This window comes from Odocoileus virginianus, chromosome 13 (assembly GCF_023699985.2).
Source record: "Odocoileus virginianus isolate 20LAN1187 ecotype Illinois chromosome 13, Ovbor_1.2, whole genome shotgun sequence".
Taxonomy (NCBI): Eukaryota; Metazoa; Chordata; class Mammalia; order Artiodactyla; family Cervidae; genus Odocoileus; species Odocoileus virginianus.
The window spans coordinates 21,534,970-21,557,765 of record NC_069686.1 but is presented as its reverse complement, the minus strand read 5'-3'; the positions used below and the strand labels follow the sequence as shown (position 1 = coordinate 21,557,765).

Here is a 22,796-nt window from a genome sequence, read left to right as displayed (position 1 = left end):
TTATCCATTGTCTGCTGATGGGCATCTAGGTTGCTTCCATGTCCTGGTTATGATAAACAGTGCTGCAATGTACATTGGGGTGCACGTGTCTCTTTCAGATCTGATTTCCTCAGTGTGTATGCCCAGAAGTGGAATTGTTGGGTAATATGGCAGTTCTATTTCCACATGCCACTTTAAATTACCCATTGGAAAGGCACACTTTTTAAAATGCCTCGTGGAGTTACTAAGCCCCATTCATAACTGATGAAGATATGATTACTTCTTAGTTAGGAGCACAATGGGATGTCTCTTTGGGGGTGTCTTGACTCCATGGTGCAACAACCTGTAACCCAATTTTATTTGAATAAAATTTTACTCAAAATTATCAAATTATCATTGTTCATGTCTGATGCTTAGCTTGTTCTGACTTTTCTTCTTCCTGAATGTTCCTTTAATGTAGGTCCATTAAGCATAAATTTTCTCAGTTTTTGCTAATTTTCAAAGGGCTTTCTTTCACCTCTAGTCTCAAAAATTTTAATTTTCTCTAAAAACTTTGAAGATACTGACTGACTCTTTTGTCTTCGGGCTTTGATTGTTGCTACTGAGGTGTCTGCTGTGGGTCTGGTTATTACTCCCTTATAGGAGATCTGTTCTGCTTCCTCAGCTCATTTTAAGATCTTCCTTTAACTCCGGGTTCTACAATTTTAGTTCAAAACACCAAAGTGCAGATATCTTTTTATTTATTGTGATGGTTCACAATACTTTTCCTTTTTCTGTGCACTGCTATCTGTCACAGCATCTGAAAAATTATTAAACTATTACTTCTCTTGTATTTCTCTACTGTGTTCCTCTCAGGCTATGATTGGATTTATATCACAATTTCTTATTGTATTCTGTATGTTATTAAGCTCTCTGATTATTTTCATCTTTCTATCTGCCCATGTTGCATTCTTGGTAATTTCTTCAGTTTATCAATTCTCTTTTCATCTGTGTCTAATTACCAAAATTTTTTTCATCTAACACCTTCCACTGATGGTTTTGTTTATTTGTCTTACTTCAACAGTTATAAAATTCATATCTAAAATATGTTTATTTTTCAGATCTGCTGATCGTTTTTGATATTGTGTTTGTTCCTTTTCATGATTCTATTTTCTATTTCTTTAAATATTTCATATACAGTCTTTTTTAATAGAAAGCATAATACAAGATAATTCCCATACCTGAATTTCTTTGGGGAGGCACCTAAATTAGTTATCTTTAATGTTTTATTTGGAGGAAAGTGTTCCTTCAAAGAATATTTGTGTTTGCTTCTACCAGAAATCAAGAGGCCCATCTACATTTTATCCATCTTCCAAGTCAGGAGTTTATCGGCTAAATTCAGGAGTCCTGGGCTCAACTTTTAGCTGTCAAACTTCAAAATAAATTAAAATCAGTGCATGGGCTAAACAAACATGGGTTAGTTCTCTTCCCTTGTTGCTGCAGAGTTGATACAGGCATTCGCCCTCATAGGTAACACCCACCTACATTTCAACCTCCAGCTGTTTCTTTTTTCCTGTTTTGGGATCCTTACATAATTGTCTTCACTTTCTTTGAACCCAGAAATGCAGTATAATCTTTGGTTAAGGTAGGATCCCGTTATTGGGATACTGAACTTATTTCTCAGATGCACACAGTAAGGGGAAAATATACTCTAAAATAAGAAAAATTCACTCCAAAAATTAGTGATTTTCCCTTTATAAATTCAAAGGGAAGTTTTCAGTATTTATTAGAATTCCCCTTTATTCTGTATTTTCTAAGGTTCTTGGAAGTTTAAATGTAACATATAAGGTCAGACCTTGCACCATGCTCAATTCCAACAGAAACAAACAAACCTGCCCTGTTCCCTCCAAACACTGGTAAGAAATAAGAAATAAATAGTCATTGCAGGAGAGTTGAAAGACATCTGGTCCAACTTCCCAGTAGAGTCAAAAATAAATCTCATCACATTCATTCATTTGGACAGCATCTAAGAAGCAGGGAGTTTGTCACAGAACATGGTAAGCAGTGAAGATGGCCAAGTAAGATGGTCCCTGCTCTTCAATGAAGCTCTAACCTACTAATTCGTCTTATTTTCGTCAGCTGGCTTCAGTGTATCCAATATAAAAAGAAACAACATTAAACCAGGAGCCAACAGCAGTGATCCAGATCTTGGCCACTGATTGAAAAATCCATTAAATCTCCAGAGAACTCAATATCTGGTCTCTACACCAGGAGGACAGGTTCAGACCAGCAGTTTCAAAACAGTTCTTTGAACTCCGAAGCTTTTTCAAAATCTCCTATATTCAAAAATTTAAACTTTTAGATGAAGTTTTTTTTTTCTTTGATGGTTCACAGAACTTTAATATTCAGTGGTTTGGAAGATTATGTCAAAGACTAGTCACCTTATGGCACATATAGAAAATAACAACATTTATACATTGCATGGGATGACATGCTAGATTGATTTACAGCAACTGGCCCCAGAACACCAGCCATCCCAAGCCCTGCTCAACTGCCCTGAGCGACGGGGTAGTCAGGAACATGGCTCATCGGTCACCCACTCAGCGTCCACTGCTGTGCTCTGGCCACCAGTCAGGAAGCGCTGGTGGAGATGACAGCTAGGGTGTCTTCCAGTCCTGTGGGTTCTTCATGACTTTAATTCCAGTCTATTTACTCTCTGGACAGTTTCCACTATTAGAAACTCTCCTAAAGTGTGAGCCCATGGCTATTTCCTGACCTTCTCTTCACTGCCCAGATATGAACTCCCCAGCAACTCTGCAGAGGGGTATGTCAAAGGCTCATCCATCCATCCTGCCACCTCAACACGTGAGACTGCCCCACACCTTCATACACTATGTGCTGAAGAAACCAGCATTAGGAGGAAGGCAGAAACTGGTGCCTGTATTAATAACGCCAGTAAAATGAGAGCACTCTCAAGACAGACAGGCCCACTTGAATGGGGAATACAAGATCTATTAAGCACCACCACAAGAAGCCAGTTTAAGAAGACATCAAAGCCCTACTTCACATGGATAGCCCAGTGAGCAAGTGATGGAACGCTGATAAGGTAGGTCTCACAGGCAACGACTATAAGGGGCTGCTCCAGCAGAGTTCAGAGTATAAATGACACAGAGGGAGAGACCACACACCCCAAAGGTGAGTAAGAACAAGGGAAAAAGGAGAAGACAAAATATAGGCATTTTAGTTGTGGCCAAATAACTGGGCGGGGGGGGGGGGGGGGGGGGGGGGGAAGGACTATTAGTTTTTTGTGAAGTGAGCTTAGCAATATAATTTCCTTCCAAACCTGAGGTAGACCAGAAGACTTGTTTCAATCCCCAGTGTAACCATCAACTGACCTACTTATGAAAATTGCAAAGTCCTGGGTCAGGGCCCCAGACCCACTGAATGCTGATCTCTGGTTAAGGAGCCTGGGGATCTGGATATCAGAACAACTAGGTAGTAAGCTTCTGTAAGGAAAGACAGAGAGCATCGCTCAAGGTGGTGAATAAGAGAAAAGCAAGAGGTTCCCAGGAAGTAACATCCTATCACAGAAAACTTCAGTGGGGGAGGGGCTGGCATAGAAGTCATTTATTTCACAAAACTTTTCCTTTATTCTAACAGATAAACTCATTATAGTTAAAAATACATTAAATACATTAAAGCTTTCCCATTATAACTTAAATTTTCTTAAGTAAACAAAGGAACTAGAAATTGTAATATTAAAACAGGAATAAATAATAGCGTTCTAGTCAAACTGCAGTAATCTGAAGTCCTCAAGGAAACTAGTAAGATTGCGTGTGTTGTCAGGAGGAGAACAGTTTTATTTGAAGAACAAGGGTTAGCAGCTGAGGTTCTACAGAGACAGGAAGAGGGAAGGAAACAGAGGGATGCAATTCACTAATCTTAGACTTTAATTTCCTTGAGAAAATAAAAGACAATCCTCACATGAAATTTAAATACTTCCTCCTGCTCACTCATGGAATACACCCTCCTGCCTTACCAAACATCCCCCGATGCACAGTGAGGGAAGGAGACGAAGGCATAAGCAGTGATGAATCCCTGCTATGTCACAGATGCTGTAAAAGCATCTGATATAAACTGTCACATTTAAATGTCACAAAACCCCTGGAGTTTGGAAAGGTGAGAAAAGCACGGCTCCGAGAACCTCAGTGACTCCCCCAAGGTTTAAAGTCAGCCAGCGGGCAGCCAGGGGGAAGTATAATCTCAAGCCTACACTTTTTAAAAAACACGCTATGAGCCTGGTGGCTCAGTGGTAGAGAGTCCATCTGCCAGTGCAGGAGACGTGGGTTTGATCCCGGATCCAGGAAGATCCCACATGCTGCCGAGCAGCTAAACCCATGCACCACAACTGTACAGGCTGTGCTCTAGAGGCTGCATGTCGCAGCTACCGAAGCCCAAGGGCCCTAGAGTGCATGCTCTGCATCAAGAGACGCCACCGCAATGAGAAGCCCACGCTCCACAAATAGAGGATAGCCCGAGGGCCCACACGGCAGCGAAGACTCAGCAGAGCCATAAATAAATAAAACTGTTAAAAATGATACTACTACTATGTAATGACTCAGAAAAAAAATGGGGGTTACAATTTTAAAAGCTATAATTTGGTTAAGATCGTAGGGGATCTGAACCAGGACATGGGTATATAACAAAAGCAAAAAAAAAAGAGGCAAAGCTCAGTATCCAAACTGTGTGGCACCACCCTTCGAGCATAGAAGCTGGGCATGGCCAACACCTGGTGCAGCGCAAATGGCTGATCAGACCTCATGATGAGCATTCCAAAACACAAACCCAGGGATGATGGAAATGGTTTGATCATTACTCACAGGCTGGCAGCTGGTTTATCATCTGTTTGTTCCAGACAGAAGAGATCGAAGTGACAGAATAATGGGCAGAAACACGTTGTAACACGGGACACTCAGTCTCGTCCCCACACTGAAAATAATTCGTTACCCAAGAGCAGGCTGAAGAAGAATAGGGTTTGTCATACTTCTCACCACCAACAGCTCTCTCTGAACTACCTTGAATGGCTCTAAGACTTTAGGATCCCAAGCTGGGCCCTCCATAATAGGCTCTCTATCGATCATGGTGAATTCTAATCTCTCCTAAAGTTACTGAAAGTCTCAAGGTTGCAAAACTGCTAGAAGTTCTCCCATGCTCTCTACAAAATAGCTGACTGCAGATCTAAGAAAGACTGAAAATAAATGTACAGGGAAAACATTTCAATACCAAAAGTAAATAAGTAATAATACTGAATATAAAATGCTAGGTAGTGGACTAACCGTAGTGTTAAATAATATATTACTCTGCAGATGAGAGACCTGAGACTCAGTGTAAGATTGAACTACAAAGACTCCCACTTTAGACATCAATAAGCCAGAAGACATCGATAGGCATATACTCTTTGACCAAGCTGGACCAAGCAATTCCACCCCTAGGAATATATCTTAACAAAATAGGTAACATCACATGCAGTAACACATGTACAATGATGTTCATTCCAGTATGTCAAGTGAGTGAAAATTGCTCAGTCATGTCCAACTCCTTGTGACCCTATAAACTGTAGCCCACCAGGCTCCTCTGTCCATGGAATTCTCCAGGCAAGGATAGTGGAGTGGGTTGCCATTTCCTTCTCCATCATTCCAGTATGGTTAACAATAAAAAAAAAAAAAAAGAAAAAAAAAGGAAACGATGTAATTGTCCCTCAAGAAATAACTCATTATTAATCATAGTCATTCTTGTAACAGAATATTATACTGTCATTTAAAATGATTGTATAAATCTATGTTGACACCAAAAATGCCCGCAGGTTATCTTAAATGAAAACGCAGGTAGATCAATAGAGCAGTAAATACAGCATAATTCCAATTTTGTTTTCTGGAGAAAGGACGGAGCTGAGACTGAGGTCAGCTAAGGATGGAAGGGCCAACACCTCCAAACACAGGGGCAAGCAGCTCCTCTGAGAGTCTCAGGCCAGCAGATACATGGAGAACCAGGAGAGAATGCAAGAGAAGTGCTAACGATGAGAAAGGGACTAGACCATTCCCAACCCCGGAGGCCTGATGAAGGACTCCGGTTCTCACCCTGCACCATGGATGGGAAGCCCCTGAGCAGTCGGCACCTCACAGATCCAGCACAGAGCAGTCAGCGGATGCTCAAGGCTACCCTGGAGTGAGAGCCGGGGTCAGGGTCAGGCTCGGGCCTGTCTGCACGGCCTACGCTTGGTCGTCAATTTTCAATCACAGACTTCCGTGGATCCCAGCTTCCTGACCAAGTGCTTTCCCCTCTCGCCGGGCCGTTTCTGCCTCTCTCCAAGCTCGGTTTCTCATCTTCCTCTTTCCTTCTCTCCTTCATCTACCTCCTTCTGCTTTCCATAAAGTCACAGAGAAAGCCCACCGCTCAGCACCTTGTCCTTATTCCCTGAGGGGTCCTTCTGGTCTGGACAAAGCAGGACCTTCCCAGTTCCCCCCCAACTGACATAATCAGCCAACAAGCTGGCTGCACAACAATCAAAACAATTTCAAATGGTCTTTTAGATTTGGGTTAAATTAAAGGCTGTTGTTCGAATCTCTTTGCTTTGTTATTGCTTTGTAAGTTTTACAAACGCTCCTTGCCTTTCTGTATGTGTATATGTGAGGAAAAACAATTTTTTAAGTTATTATATGCTCTTAAATCAGTGTTTGAATCTGTGGGACTAATTTTAATGGGAAGCTTAGAAAATCCTATATCAAAGCACAACCACAACTGGGCCTCTTGAATTTTAATTCCTTTTAAAATTAATGAATTTCAAAGTAAGAAATTAAAAACAATACTACTCCATTAAAAAAAAAAACACAACAGCAACAGAGCCATCCATCTCTATTATGCCAATCGAATTTGATTAACATAAAATAAGCAGAGCCCTACACCCGACTCTCCATGATTTTTTAAGCATGTATACCATGCCCTCTGCTGGCCTCTCATTTCATTACACAACTTGGTAAGGGGCTAGGGAGCAAAGTGCCTGCAATGTGGGGAGACCTGGGTTCGATCCCTGGGCTGGGAAGATCCCCTGGAGGAGGCAAGGCAACCCACCCCAGTATTCTTGCCTGGAGAATCCCATGGACAGAGGAGCCTGGTGGGCTACAGTCCATGGGGTCACAAAGAGTCAGACATGACTCAGTGACTAAGCACAGCTCAGCATAGGGAGGAAAGAGGACAAAACATGCATTCCTTCCGCTGAAACAGAGTTCTCCTGTTCTGAGTTAAGTGCAAAAGTTCTAACATTTTCTCTCTTCCACCTTCCCGTCTCCAAAATGTCAGCCTTGTTTTAAAGATTTACAGAATCATGACATAAGGGTGCAATCTAATCATTTCCCCGAAAATGAGGAAATAAGTAACAGGTAATCCAGAATGAAAGAGTACTAAAAACCAATTTAAATGTAGTTTTGAAATATATTTCTAATTAGATGTGGCTTCAGGTAACAGGAAAACTTATATGCATACTGATTGGGTGAGGAAAATGACAATATGGAAATATGCTGAGTGCCAGGGACTACATTTTCACTGTCAAATAGTCCAAAGCGGATAATACACAACTGTTAGACAATAAAATCTAACCATTCCATTTTATGATAAAGTGGCAAAGGTAAATAGAATTAACTGCCTCACCCAAGACTCTTAGCAAATTGGAGAAAACAAAGGATTTTAAACCTAAGATCAGATAAACTCTGAGTCACAGACTTGAAATACAAGGATAGAGCACCAACTGAAAAACACCTTAGCAATTCTCCTTCAAAACTAAAAGCAGATTTGCTTTGTCCCCACTCATGCGCTCACGTCAACTCCCACGAAGTCTGTCATCGTAACTTCACAAACTTGCTTGCTGAACTTTAATTCCAAAGATACTTATTGATTGACCAAGATAGTATGCTGGGTACTGGGGGATAATATGACACCATGCCTGCACCCAAAGAGCTCACAGTCTAGAAGGCAAAAAATGTGAGGAAATAAACTACCAACGATGCCAAGTGCAACAAGGTTCAGAAGCAGCAGGAATGGAGGAAGGATGAACTGTCTGGAGCGCAGGGCTGAGGGGGTGAGGCGTTGCTATGAGAAAGCTCCACTAAAGAGGTGACAGTGCTGGGAAGATACATGTTCAGGGGGAAGCCAAAACAGAGTGACCTGTACATGTGCCCTCATGGAAAACACGCATGGGATTTCAGAAGTGTATTGATTGGAAAGCAGAAGAATCGGTAATTCTGTAAGAGCGTGTCGAGGGGGGGACGGCGAGTGGCTCACGAAAAACTGCAGAGGCGGCCAAACGCAGGTGACAGGAGCCCTGTGTGGCCCTCACCCCGCAAGCGTTGCCAATGTTTGGTCGGTCAGTCACGTTCGTGTGACCCCTATGGACTGCAGGTGACAGGAGCCCTGTGTGGCCCTCACCCCGCAAGCGTTGTCAATGTTTGGTCGGTCAGTCACGTTTGTGTGACCCCTATGGACTGCAGGTGACAGGAGCCCTGTGTGACCCTCACCCCGCAAGCGTTGCCAATGTTTGGTCGGTCAGTCACATTCGTGTGACCCCTATGGACTGCAGGTGACAGGAGCCCTGTGTGGCCCTCACCCCGCAAGCGTTGTCAATGTTTGATCAGTCAGTCACGTTTGTGTGACCCCTATGGACTGCGGCCCCCCAGGCCCTTCTGTCCATGGGACTTCCTAGGCAAGAATACTAGAATGGACTGCCATTTCTTTCTCCAGGGGATCTTCCTGACGCAGGGATTGAATCCATGCCTCCTGCATTACAGGCAGATTCTTTACTACTGAGCCACCATGGAAGCCCAACCCTACAAATAACAGGGACCTGAATGATCAGTGGCAGGAACTTGAAACTTACCCTGTAACTGACAAAGAGGCCATTGACTGGTTTTAAACCAGGGAGAAGGAACAATATTAGGTTCTCACAAGTTCAAAAAGGCATCTGCTAAGGTTTTATACTAGCTTTTCTGCAACCATAGCCAAATTCCTTTCTGTTCCTCATGGTTCATCTACTTTTAAAAGAAGTGATACGCTTTACAAGAAATGGTATTAGTGTGAGTTGTAACAGTGAATAAAGACAAACTTTCTTAGTGGTAGTCAGCTTATTATCAGTAACACTCAGCAAACACTAGACAGGCAGGCAGGCAGGGCTCTTCTCATGGCACACGCATGCCAATTAAGTTCCAAAAAGTGAGCAGATGCACACAAGCTTTGGAAAAAGTTATCAAATTTCCCAAAGGCAAAAATGAAGCACATAATGCATTTGAACACACAGATCTCAGAAATCCACCTGGATGTGAAATAAGGCCATTGATTCCACTGATTCATTTCTGGTAACAGAAAACAAGCAGTTCTCTACAAGTTCATCTGTATGAACAGTATCTCTGATAATATTTTCAGAACATCATTATGTTTAAATTTCTACAAGTGGATCTCCAAGATTAGTAAAAGTTTAAAATGCTCTCTTAAGCCATTGGTATTTTTAAAAGATACTTCAATCTGAAGATACAAACATTTGTCCTAAATGAGGCCAGTGGGATTAGCAAATCACAATTTCCAGAGTGGATCCTCTCTGCTCTAAATCAAATGTCACCAGAAAGAGGCCACTTACCCAGAATGTATGAATTTTTAAAGTCAATTCACCAACTGAACTGAAAGTAATGCATGATGCTTGTTCCTTTTCGTTTTTCCTCTATCCTCCGCTCTGCCTAATTCACCCACAGCCTAAACACCAGTCAAGCTCCCTATATCAGGCACAGAGCAACAGGGAAACATCTACAAGGGTTTTTGCACAGTGGGCAGCAATTCCTGTCCAGAGATTCTGAGGAAATTAACTATTCTGATAGCACCCCCTAGTGGCCTAAAGCACTTTTCTGATAAAAGAAACTGCATTCTAACCTGACTAAAAGCAATGCATTTAAAATTTTTTAAATAATGAAAACAATGAGCTTACACTCTGGGAACATCTGTCCAGTTAAACCAATAACTTTAACCTTTGGCCAGCTGTTCTTTCAGCTCTGAAATAGGAAAAGTAACACCCCCAATCACCAAAGTCCTCCCTGTGAGCATGAGTTCCTCAATACAATAAATTCCCAGTTGCTGCTGTTGTTTGGTTGCTAAGTTGTGTCTGACTCTTTTAGACACCATGGACTGTAGCCCGCCGGGTTCCTCTCTCCATGAGATTTCCCAGGCAAGAATACTGGAGTGGGTTGCCATTTCCTTCTCCAAGGGATCTTCCTGACCCTGGGATCAAACCCAGGTCTCCTGTTTGGCAGGTGGATTCTTTACCACTGAGCCACCTCAGAAGCCCTTATTCACATAATGCCTGTTTTTAAACAAGAGGAAGGTGGAAAGAAACACAGAGCAGTAATTGAACGTGCATCCTCAAACCTACTTAGATCATCAGGAGTATTTACGTTAAATCCACAATGTGTGTGGTGACACACGCAGGTCTGTTCACTTCTCCCCAGTTATGCACCTTGACTCCCTCCTCCTTTACTGAACTGGCTCTGAGGAGAACTGCAGGGACCAGTGAACTTTGTGAAAATTTCTGTCATCGCCCAGAACCATATGAATTTGACCACAAAATACAATTATCTTCAAAACTGAGATTTTTCTTTTGGACATGAATTATATAAAATGCATGTCAGATTACTGTGATTTGTTAATAGGAAATATAATTTAAAGTGAGAACTGGTAATAACAAGAAATACCTACACCATCACCCTTCAACCTCCTGTCCAATAAAAAAAAAAAAAATCATCTGACAGAGGTGCCTGGTACTCAGTACTAGTATCTAGTAGCTCAGAAGAGACCTAACATACTTTAGATCCTTCTACTCTGACCAAACCTGAGACTTTCAACCAAACTGGATCAGCCTGCAGTTCATAACCACATAGAATTAAAACCCACTGCCACCCTCTACTGGGCAGACCTGGAACAAAACTAAAATCCACCCATTAAGCATTTGAAATCACCTTATTTCTACTCTGGTTTCTTGATAATGTACAAATTTCAACATCTTATAAATTAATGATAAGCTTCCAAGAAGGGGGGAAAAAAGCAATTTTACAAAAATTAAGACCCATTTTCCCTCTTTATCAACTAAAAGAAGTGACAAAATGGTAGCAAACTGGCAGTCTGGCTTCAGACTTGGCTACGATGTGACAGCGTGAATTTGGTCAGGGCCCAACCAACCTAGGTCTCAATTTTCAGGTCTGCAAATGGAAGAATCACAAACCAGTAGATATTTATGGTCCTGGCTGCTCTTTTTCACAAGTTTTTCAAAATGTATAGCTTTTTCTTAAAAAGCTGTAATAATCTAACATATTACACCGCTATCCTGTTACTCAGGACTTCACTGATTATTACCAGGACTCAATGGACATGAGTCTGAGTAAACTCTGGGAGCTGGTGATGGACAGGGAGGCCTGGCGTGCTGCAGTCCATGGGGTCGCAAAGAGTCAGACACGACTGAGCAACTGAACTGAACTTAGTAATGAGACAGATGTAAACCAAGTGTTTTGCATGAAGACCCACGGTAAGTATGAGCTCCCCTTTCTCCCTTTCCCACGCTCCCCCACGGACCAGCTCCAAGACCTGTTCTATTCTCCTAGGACATTCTACACCCATATCCTAAAGTATTTATTCTCTGCTGCTCTCTGAGTTTCCCAGGCCTTGTGATGCAGGCACTATATTCCCCACTGAAAGGCAAGTGGCTGCACTGTACCCTTTATCTGTCTGCACACCCCGAGTCCATTATTGGCAGCAGCGGGTGTAATGGCAGCATCCCTTACTGCAGCAGAAACAGGAATAGTAGCAGTGGTACCCCCAGCGGCAGGAGTGAAAAAGGTTACAAAAAAGCAACAGTGATATTATAACAACAAAACTGTAACAGTAAAGCTGTGTGTGCCTTTGCCTGTTAGTCGCTCAGTCGTGTCTGACTCTTTCCCACCCCATGGATTACAGCCTGTCAGGCTCCTCTGTCCATGGAATTCTCCAGGAAAGGATACTGGAGTGGGTTGCCGTTTCCTTCTCCAGGGGATCTTCCCGACCCAGGGATCGAAACCAGGTCTCCGGCATTGCAGGTAGATTTTTTACCATCTGAGCCACCAGGGAAGCCCAGTAAAGCCATATATGTGATTATAAATAAAATTTACCATGACTATGATAATAACTAGGGTTATAGAGTCATTTACTATTTTGTGCCAACTACTGTGCTAGACACTTCCTATGCTTACCTTATTTAGTCCTCAAAAGCATGAGGTGGGTTGTTATTACCTCCCCCATTTTATGAATGAGACAGTGAGCCTCTGGCAGCTGTTAACAACTGCTAATGCTACCAAACTCCTGCTGGCCACTTCTCTTCCCTTTAGAATCCCCAAAGCCCTTTTATCACATTATTGTCTCCACATCAGCAAGAACTCTGGCAAACTCACCACGTTCCTACAATGAAGTTACAGGGTTCTCCTTGTGCCCACAAATGGCATGCACCCCCCCTCCACCACCATCATGTGTATTAAATAGCAGACTGGGGGCTCTGAGAATGACAAGTGTGCCTCCCCGACAGCCGGCTTTTCCTGAGAGCAGAGTGGAAGTGCTGGTCACTCAGTTATGTCTGACTCTTTGCGATCCCATGCACTGTAGCCCACCAGGCTCCTCTGTCCATGGAATTCTCCAGGCAAGAATACTAGAGTGGGTGGGCATTCCCTTCTCCAGGGGATCTTTCCGACCCAGTGGTCAAACCCAGGTCTCTTGCACTGCAGACAAATTCTTTACCATCTGAGCCAGCAGGGAAGCCCCTGCTTTTCCTATTTGTGCTGTTTAATTCTGCTCACCCTCTCCATCTATATCTCCTTCCTATCCTCTCCCTTTTCTTCTTCTTTCTTCTGAGGTACAATTCAGTGGATAAGGGCACCGAAGCAGAAATAAGAACTGCCTCTTTAAGCAAATCATTTCAGCTCTCATGCACTCCTCTGCAGTACATAATAGTACCTGCCCTGCCTACCTGTCTTGGAGCACAATTGTTTCAAATAAATAAGGAAGCATATCTGAAAGCAATCTAACAGGTGTGAAAGGATAGCAGCTCTATGTGCACTTAATTCCTAGTGTTCTTAGGCTCTTCACAAACACACGTCCCCAACTTCACACAGAGGAGGGGATTGCTGCGGAGAGGGATGCCCTGGCCCGCGCCCATTGCCAGCGCCTTGATGAGGCAGAGAACATTTGGACAATGGAGATGAAATAATGACGGTCATTCCTTCCTTCTTTGGGCAGGCCGCCACGGGCTCTTACTCCATTCCACCCAGAGCAGCAGCAACAACCACCCACATCAGCCCTCCTCCCCCGCCTGCCTTAAGGCCTCTTTCCTTGCTTCCTATTTCACTTCAATTGCCTGTCTGCTGTATCCACAAGAACTATTCTCCTTATTTATCAATACATGATGTCCACAGCAGCTACTGTTGAATGGAGCGCCCAGTGTGAGTCAAACGCAGCACCAGACTCCCTGGGCGGATCCTCTCACCCCCAGGGGAGCACCATGTCAGTGTCCTTGGCTCCATCTGAAAGATCAGGCAGCACAGCCAATCAAGGACACCAATTCAAATGTTTCTGCTTCCAGACCTGGTGCAGAGGCTGGAGCAGCACCATTGCCACCTCTCACCTCAACCTGAACATCACACGCTAGCAAAATGTTCACTGTCTGCAGGACTGCTGGGAAATTACACAGAAATCCTACCATTTATATCCTACGAATGTACAACCATAATGACACAAAGCAGAAATGTTTCCTCGAAAAAAGACGAATGGCCCAGTACAGTAAATACACTCACTTTACCTTTTAATGTTTAATATAAAGAAGGAATGTAATATTAATGAGTCCTTCCTATTAAGAGCCAATTGTGTTTACAGTGAAGAAGCTGACAGATACTTCTTAAGCATGTGATAACGTCACCAGTAAAGGATTAAATCAACATCATGTGCCTTGTAATATGATATGCCGAGAGGATCATGGCATCACTTACAAGATAGTCCCATCAAAAATGCATACACTGAATCTAATCATGAAGAATTATCAGACAAACCCAAACTACAAAAGAGCTGTCCTGTACTCTTTGAAAGTGTCACAGTTGTCAAAGAAAAAGAAAGACTATTCCAGATTAAAGAAGACCAAAGGAGAGATAAAACTATATGATCCTGGATTGGGTCCTACACTAGGTAAATTATCATTGGCAGAATTCATATGAGATCTGAAAATTAAACAATTTTGCATCACTGTTGTCTCTTGATGTTGACAATCATATTGTGATGTAAGAGAATGTCCTTGTTTTTAGAAAATACACACTGAAGTATATTTAAAGATAAAGGGCATCATGTCTACAGCTTTGAAACGTTCCAAAAGAAAGCGTGAGAGAAAATATAGAGAAATGTTTACACTATTTTGTTAACATTTTTGTAAGTCTGAAATTATTTCAAAATAAAAAGTAAAAACAGTACCAGTTATCAATACATGTCAAGTTTCAAATGTGAACTGTAATATTCCTACCTACTGATTCCTAACCACACAGAAGGACCACATGAAGCCAACAGCCTTGGGTCATTAATATAAAACCAATCTCAGAGCCTGATATAACAAATTCTGGTACCCACAAATGCTATCTGAGTTTTTTCAACTCACAATGGCTTCAGCCAAATGCAGCAGTGATAAAACATCCCTTTCCTCCTGATAATCACTAACCATCTCTAACTTCTCAATTTCATAATTAAGAAAATTCAAACCATAAATCCTCCAGTGAGTCTACTTCCCATGAAAACACAGACAACCATATTAAAAAGATATACTGTGTATTGTTTCCCCACTTCATCCCTTCTCTGGCCAACATACTTTTTGGCTAAGCGGCTGGCATTTAGACAGGCTACCCCTGTCCTGCCATCAGAGAGCTTTAGCCACAGCAAGTATATGAATCTGAGTGTGAGTGTGTGGGGACTCAAGGTTTATTTCACAAACAGAGAGCAAAGATGTCAGCCAACTCTGATGCTCAGATGCTCCTGCAGGAAGTGCAGAGAGTCCTAAGCATCTGCATCTGATTCTAACAGAATGATTTACACCTCTTCCACCCAGCAATTCCAGGAATGTTAATGATGGAACAAAACTCAGTCAAGCTTTCAAACACCAAAAGACAGCTGGAGACAGGCCCTAAAAAAGCCACATGAGAAGAAAATAAAGCCTTTTCTTCTCATGCACAAGGATAAGGAATAAGTTGAAAAGTTATACAGTGGCACTTACTCTGTTCTCCTGGGTCATTATTAACATGTTCTCGTTTAGAATTTACAGTGTCCTATGGTCCAGAAACACCAAATGTCTCATTACCCTTCACCACATTCCTGAGGTCAGAAAGAATTTCCATTTCACAGACAGAAAAATCAAGGTGAAAGAAAATTAAGCACTTTCTTGGTGGTCCAGGGGTTAACAATCTGCCTGCCAATGCAGGAGACACAGGTTGGATCCCCAGTCGGGGAAGATTCCACAACTGATCCCATGCAACACAGCTACTGAGCCCGCACACTAGAGCCTCGGCTCTGCAACCAGAGGCCCAGCAGCTAGAGAAAACCTGCATGCAGCAGAAGACCCAACACAGCCATAAGTAAATAAAACCGATCCCCGAACAATACTATCTTTCAGCAAAAGAACTTCGCATGGACCAAATACTCTGCCTCCAGAGAAAAAAAAACAAAAACAAATATCCTTAATTTCTGAAATTACTTCTACATCCAAAAAATCAAAATCACTTTATGTCACTAAATTACTAGAGAAGACACACTGGTCTGTCTCTATTTTTTAATGTGCTTTTCCTGATTTAGCAGAGTCATCCTGGATACAGACAAGATCACCTACGCACGTGGAATTATGTGGCTTTCAACTCATGCTTCACATTTGGGGCAATCATGAATATGAGAAGCCTCTTTCTCACACCAAAAGACCGCATTGATAGGCTCCACGGGCTGTCCTAAGGGCAGCTGCAACACCAGTCCCTCTCTCTCTTAAATATGAGGGTCGTTCACGTTACAGAAAAACACATGTTGAAAAACAGCTCTTAACTTGGACTACCACAAGGGAGGAACTGCAGAGATTACGGTTTATGACAACAAATCTCAAACAGCTTGGTTCCCGAAATGTCCAAGGCTTGGGCCACACACCCAGTTGTCATGTAAACACTGGTATATCAATGAAATGTTTCTGTTTTAAAAACAACAAACTGAGGAGATAAAAATCAAGGGACTGACAGGGAGTAGCCGCTGCGGAACATATCCCCACCAAGAAACCAGAGAACAGTTACTAGGGGCCCCACAGCAAACAGGAAGGGAGACAGCTGAGAAGATGCCAATAAAGGCAAGTCCAAGAAAGGGTAACATAAACTACATTTACTTAAACACTTTAAGAACCTACATGTAAAGAGTCATCTTTCCACAAAGGTTTTCAATTCACACGGTGATCAAAATAGTATTTACTTCCCAGTGGCCAAGCCCACATGTTTCAAATAAGGAACAGCACGGATGCTTATGAACATCACAAGCCCACGAGAAGGAGGGTGGTTTATTATTAACAGGAAGCCCAGGAACAAGTATGTGCCAAGCATTTGAGAGGTTCAAGAGAGTGACAGAGTTTCAAATGGTTTTTCTTTGGCCCACTGAAGCATGCGTTCATTGAGTCAACAAACATTTGTGGGCACTTACTATGATCAAGACACGCATTTTGATGGATGGTGTCCTGGTTGGCATACCTGCCATGGAACGAATGGGCAAGGAACAGCGTGTAGTTCAGAACCAGCTTACACTTTAAAATGAGAATTATGACAGGAAAACAGCCAACTTAATGAAGCTGGAGAGCCAGAATAACATTATTATGGGGCCCTTCTCTTTTCTCTTATGATGTTTAAAGACCTAATTCACATTCTTCTCTGTGTGACTTTGAAATGTGTGGCCATTTTCCTTTTGAAGGAATGAATGACAAGCCCTGAGGTTTAGGTCTCATATCAAGGAGCAAACAAAGGTTGGAAAATCATCTCCCGAAAGGAGCTCTTTGTTATTTAAGATACACTCGAAATGAAATTTGGAATACACAACACAATAATACGTAACAATATGTAATCTAAACATTAAACCAAAGAAAAGTGACAGTCTGAACAGATTCTTTGCTGATGGAGTATCAAAGGAAAGTACGGGTTAGGCAGTAAGAACTAGAGGTGCTTTAAGTTTAGCTGGAGTATACAACAGAGTTGACCTTTGAACAACACGAGTTTAATGTGCAAGTCCGTTTACATATGGATTTTTTTCAGTAGTAAAACTACAGTACAACACAATCCACAGTTCAGTGAATCTGCAGTTACAGAGGAACCATATACACTGAGGGCAAACTATAAATTACACCCCGATTTTTTATTGCACAGAGGGTTGGCGTGCTGTTCAAGGGTCAATGGTATAAGGCGGGAAGTTGAAATGGTGCCATGAATTTAAGGCTAAGGAGCTTGCACTTTATTTGACAGGAAACTCCCCCCACCCCCCGCCATTTATTTGCTTTTGTTTAATTTTGGAAACCACTTTTGAGCAATTAAGTGACATGATTAGACAGTTAACCTTGTATTAGTGCCCAAGGAGGAAGGGGGGGGGGGGTAGGAGAGTAGTTATTAACAGAAATCTACTGCAAATGTTTCATTAAAAACAGGAGGAAACATTCCAAGAAACATTGCAGAGGGAAACGTGGAGAGAACTTAGGAGACAAAGAAGGGGGCCTCTGATATAAGAATCACCCCAGGGTCCGGAGGTCAGGTGACTTAGAGAGCAGCAGCACAGCCAGGTGAGGTTTGGGAGGGAGAACAGCTTGGAAACAGCACACAAGGAGCCCGAGCGGGAGGTGCGAGGCTGGAGACCTGGGAAGGATGAGATCGGAGGGAAACCGAAACAAGGCCTTCGGGTGCACACGCTGTACAAGTTAGCGGCTCTCTAACAGCTCTCTTCACCTGTGGCTGACGGCTTAGGTATCTGATCAAAGGACCCCAGGCTAGACTCCGACACCCCAGGCACACACTCTAGGCACCTCCTTAAGCCTTCCTGACGGAGTTCCCGCACTCTGGTGGGTACTCTGACTTTCTGTTGCCTCACACAGAAGCTCCGGCTTCTCTATGCTGCCCCTTGGGAGGTGTCACTCTGATGCTGCTGCTGCTAAGTCACGTCAGTCATGTCTGACTCTGTGTGACCCCATAGATGGCAGCCCACCAGGCTCCCCCATCCCCGGGATTCTCCAGGCAAGAACACTGGAGTGGGATGCCATTTCCTTCTCCAATGCATGCAAGTGAAAAGTGAAAGTAAAGTCGCTCAGTCATGTCCGACTCTTCGCGACAGCCTACCAGGCTCCTCTGTCCATGGGATTTCCGGCAAGAGTACTGGAGTGGGTTGCCATTGCCTTCTCTGGTCACTCTGATGGAATATTGCTGAATTTTCACTTTTCCTTCAGAGCCATCCCAGAGACCAGCCCTGCTCACATCTCCACAGTCAGGCCAGTGATCCCCTATTACTCGCCCAGACTCACAGCCTGAGAACCAGCCCATTCCAAAGAATTCTGCAGGTCTAGGAGACAGGCTCAGATACCCACACAAGATGGGTCATTTCTTGAAGTTTATTTTAAAATCTAATATTTAAAGCAATTTGAAAGCATCAGCTAAATGTATTTCATACCCAGTGATTTAGAAAAAGCAGTGTCTAGACATTAACAGTGCAAGTTACTAACACCTAGGTATCCTGAGACGCAACCTCTCATGCATATATTTTTTGGCCAATTTTATTAACAGAGCAGATAACTTAGATTCACATCAACTTCCCCTGTAAGTATTAATTGTAAAAAGAAAATAAAAAGAAACTCCCCCTTTCTAAATCTGTGCCTACATCAATATTTTAAATTTAGACAACTAATACAATTTTAAAATCAAACTAAACCAAACCAAATCTGAGTTTAAATTTTGTTAAGTTTCATACCATAATAAAATCTGACATTACAAATAAGAAAAACTTTGGGTCAACACATAAACACACTCACACATACATACCATTTTTTTAAAATCTAAAACCCAGGGGTTTTTTGGCAATTATTAACATAATTTAGTTAACATAGCATAGACTACAGAAAAAAATCAAGGTCTTTTATGAGAAAAGAAACTATGCCACTCAGATATTCAAAATAACCATTAAAAATGAAAGTTTTGTTTTTCATTTTGTCATTTCAAGCTGATTAAAAATGACTGTTCCTCTTTGGTAAAATCCACCCCCCAAAAAAGATATTCAAAGATATTTTACCTCTCCAGTGTTTTAGTCTCAACACAAGCCCCTCCCCTCCGAACTTTAAGCAAAGCCAATAAATGGAAAAATGAAATCATTTTAAGTTTCACATTGTTTCTACACCCAAACACATAGCTGCAGCCTGAGGTAACCAAAAGGCAAAATGCAGTTATCTGAGTAATCACTAACCAGTAATCTCTAAATACACACCATGATTATGTGGAAATCTTTTCCTTATTCTTCTAGAGGCTCCACTTCCCTGGGTGGGGGAGAGGCTCCCACTGGGGCAAGAGTGCTTCTGGCGCTTACCTTTTTGGCTCTTTGGGCTATGTCTGGTGTTCTTGTAAGCAGCTTTTCAATCAGGTACTCTCTGTTCTGCAAAACAAATATTCCCAAGGTTTGACATCAAATACGATACACTGAAATTTGTAGAGATTTTAAAAATAGCAGATTGACTTGGGTTTTTAAGCATGTTACCTTGGCTTTCTGGAAGAATTTGCATTTTAAAAGTTCTGCTGCTGTAGGCCTGAAAGATCAATAATAAATTAGAGTTGAAACAATGACCACTCAATAAAGACACTGCCTTGATGAAACACCTTAATCCTGGAGTCTTTCTGGAAAACCAGTTTCAGGAATAGCAAACCACAGACTAAATTCATCGTAAGCTGGCACCAAATAAACTGGCGCCGATTTTCCAGTTCTTTTCAAACACCTCTACTGCAAAACACATAAACCCCTGTAAGTTAAATATTTGGGGCATGACCAACTTTCCATCCTCCATCCTTACACTTCGCTAAGTGAATGCAGGGTTTCTAAAAGGTGGCAGACTGACACGCCTGTGAGCTAAATCCTGTATTTATTCAGAAGCAGTACAAGCGGTGGTATGACCCTATCAAGGAAACTATGTCCACAGTGTTCTGCGATTCTCCACGAGCGGTGGTGTCTGCAAGGGGGCCCACGTGTGTGTACAAGCTCTATCCGCTCACCAAGTCTCCCTGTCCAAAGTGGACTTGGACTACTGTTTTTCAAGGGAACATAAACGTGACAGTGATTAATGAATGCAAATTCATTTAAAAGCATTAAACAATCAGACCAGTCTGATCGTTTCCTCATGTGTCACTTAACTTGTTTCTCTGTCCTGTATTTCTGATAAATTGACATTTGGGTCTGAAGGCCCGGCTAGGCTGACACAAGTATTTGGTGGAAGAAGACTTCATAGATGATGCACATTGTAATTACTGCAGCACGTGGGAGGCACATGATGATAGGTTATTTCACCGGGACAGATGTTATGTTGAACCATTTGGTCCCCAGGCCCGAGGTCTCTCCAAGGTAAGTCTGCCCCACTGCAACTGGCAAGTATTCTGTTAGACAATACTTTCCCATGATATGCATATCCTGTCCTGGAGAATCTTTCACCTTCTGGTTTTAGCATCTTTGCCTTAAATAGTTATTTCATTGGAGGTGGCAGAACATTGATTTTTCTACTTCCATCATTCCTTCTATATTTAATAACTGGCACTCTTCCACAGAGAACTACTTCCTTTATCAATAGGTCCTGCAGGCATGCAGGAAGAACCACATAAATCTAGAGGACAGACAGCCAACAAGATAACTGGGCTGCTCTCTTAAAAAAGCTGGTGTCATAGAAGAAAAGGGGAGACGTGAGGGGACTGTTTTAGATGAAAACATATTTAAACATAAAACTAAAAGCAATGTGTGACCCTCTCCTGAGTTTTGAATTTTAAGAGCAGAAGAAGCTACAGGAGACGTTTAGAAATAGAGATGGGTGAATGTGCTAGGCAGCGGACAATTTTAGGAAATTTCTGTTCATTTACTTAAGTGTGGAAAAGTATTTTGGCGATGGAGGAATGTGTCTTTATTTGGAGGGAATGCAAGCTGATGTCGTAAGTTTGTTCCTTATTTTCTGTTCAGCCAATAAAATGTAGATAAATGGGGACAGCAGATATGAGAAATGTGAATAACTGTTGAATCTAGGTGTTTACACAGACGTAAACACTGTATTGTTTTATCATCTTTTCTGTATGTTTTAAATTTTTCATAATAAAAAAACTGGAGGAGGGAGGGAAGCCTGACTGAGTATCATTAGGTCTCTTTCCAGGCAGTGATTATCGAAGGGCCTAAGACCACTGTGCTACGGAATCCAAGTTTACAGGGAGTCCTCACACTTGAAGAGACTGGAAACTAGTGCTCTGAACCAGGAAGCCCCACTAAAATGTTTGCAGGGACCCAGCATATAAAAGAATTAGGGAACATCATCTGGCTCAATGGTGAACAAACTGTGACAGTCTGCAGGGGCCATAAACTGCATTTCTGTGCAAAGAAATTTTCTCTTTAAATTGTTATTGTGCTTTTCCTCAATTTCAAGTGGAACACTGGTTACAAGTACCCAACTAAGAACCCCAAATGGCCATAGCCAATGCAACCAGCAGCCTCTAATTGCTCATTTCTTTGAGTAAATAAAGGTCTACATGACAGGTGGGCCATGCTTTACATTCTGTGTTCCACATTCCTTGGTAAGTTGATTCAAATTCAGGAATTTTTACCTTGGACCTTGTTTCTGTACTTTGCTTACCAGGCACTAGAACTAAAAAGGATAACTGAAGTGATTTAACTTTGGTTGCTTTTTTTTTTTTAACGTAGACTACTCTTAAGAGATCACTGATAGTTTTTGCTTCCAGAAACTGCAAATTCATCCTTTCATACTCTCAGTAAGTATGCAGTGAGCACCTGCTATTTGTCAGGTATCATGCTAGATACCAGGCACACTCTGATGATGATGACAGACATAAACACCACCCTAGTCAGCTTACAATCTGGCAGATAAGAGACTGTGCTGTCAGGCGGTGAGAGGATGGTCAGAACATTCAAACACATGGATTGCATTCGTGGGAAGGAAACGGCTACTGAGAGAACATACAGAACCATTACACAAGGGACTGAGTATGTTTGGCAACTTACACTGTGAAACCAAATTTCAAAAACCAAGACATGCACAAAATAACCTAGATTTAATTTTTTTCAGTGAAAAGAAAGAAAATTAAGATGATGAAGGAACTCAAGGCCACTCTTTTGGCTGAAATCCTCCACTCCTCTGGTCAAAGGGCTTCCCTGGTAGCTGGGACAGTAAAGAATCCGGCTGCCATGCGGGAGACCTGGATTCAATCCCTGGGTTGGGAAAATTCCTTGGAGAAGAGAACGGCTACACACTCCAGTGTTCTTGCCTGGAGAACTCCATGGACAGAGGAGCCTGGCGGGCTACAGTGTAAAGGGTCGCAGACAGTCAAACACAACTGAGCCACTTAGACTTTCACTTTTTTTCTGGTCAATACTGTTTTGACACAGTCCCCTGGCTAGGCTGTCTGCCACTTCTCTCTTCCTCATTCCAACCCACCATCCACACTGCTCCCTAGCTGGCTTCT

The 22,796-nt window shown here is 42.3% G+C and overlaps 1 protein-coding gene across 2 annotated transcripts in view; it reads right to left on the bottom strand.

Annotated features, from left to right (window-relative positions):
• STK39 (serine/threonine kinase 39) overlaps positions 1-22,796 on the bottom strand; it is a 310,739-nt gene that overhangs the window by 163,375 nt on the left and 124,568 nt on the right. For both annotated transcript variants that reach the window (XR_011490963.1, XM_070476097.1), the window contains exons 9-10: positions 19,831-19,879; positions 19,663-19,728 (exon numbers count right to left, since the gene is read on the bottom strand). Coding sequence is in view for 1 of the 2 variants with exons in the window: in XM_070476097.1 (XP_070332198.1) it covers positions 19,663-19,728; positions 19,831-19,879 (115 nt within the window). In the remaining variant the exon portion in view is untranslated. The remainder of the gene's footprint in view (positions 1-19,662; positions 19,729-19,830; positions 19,880-22,796) is intronic.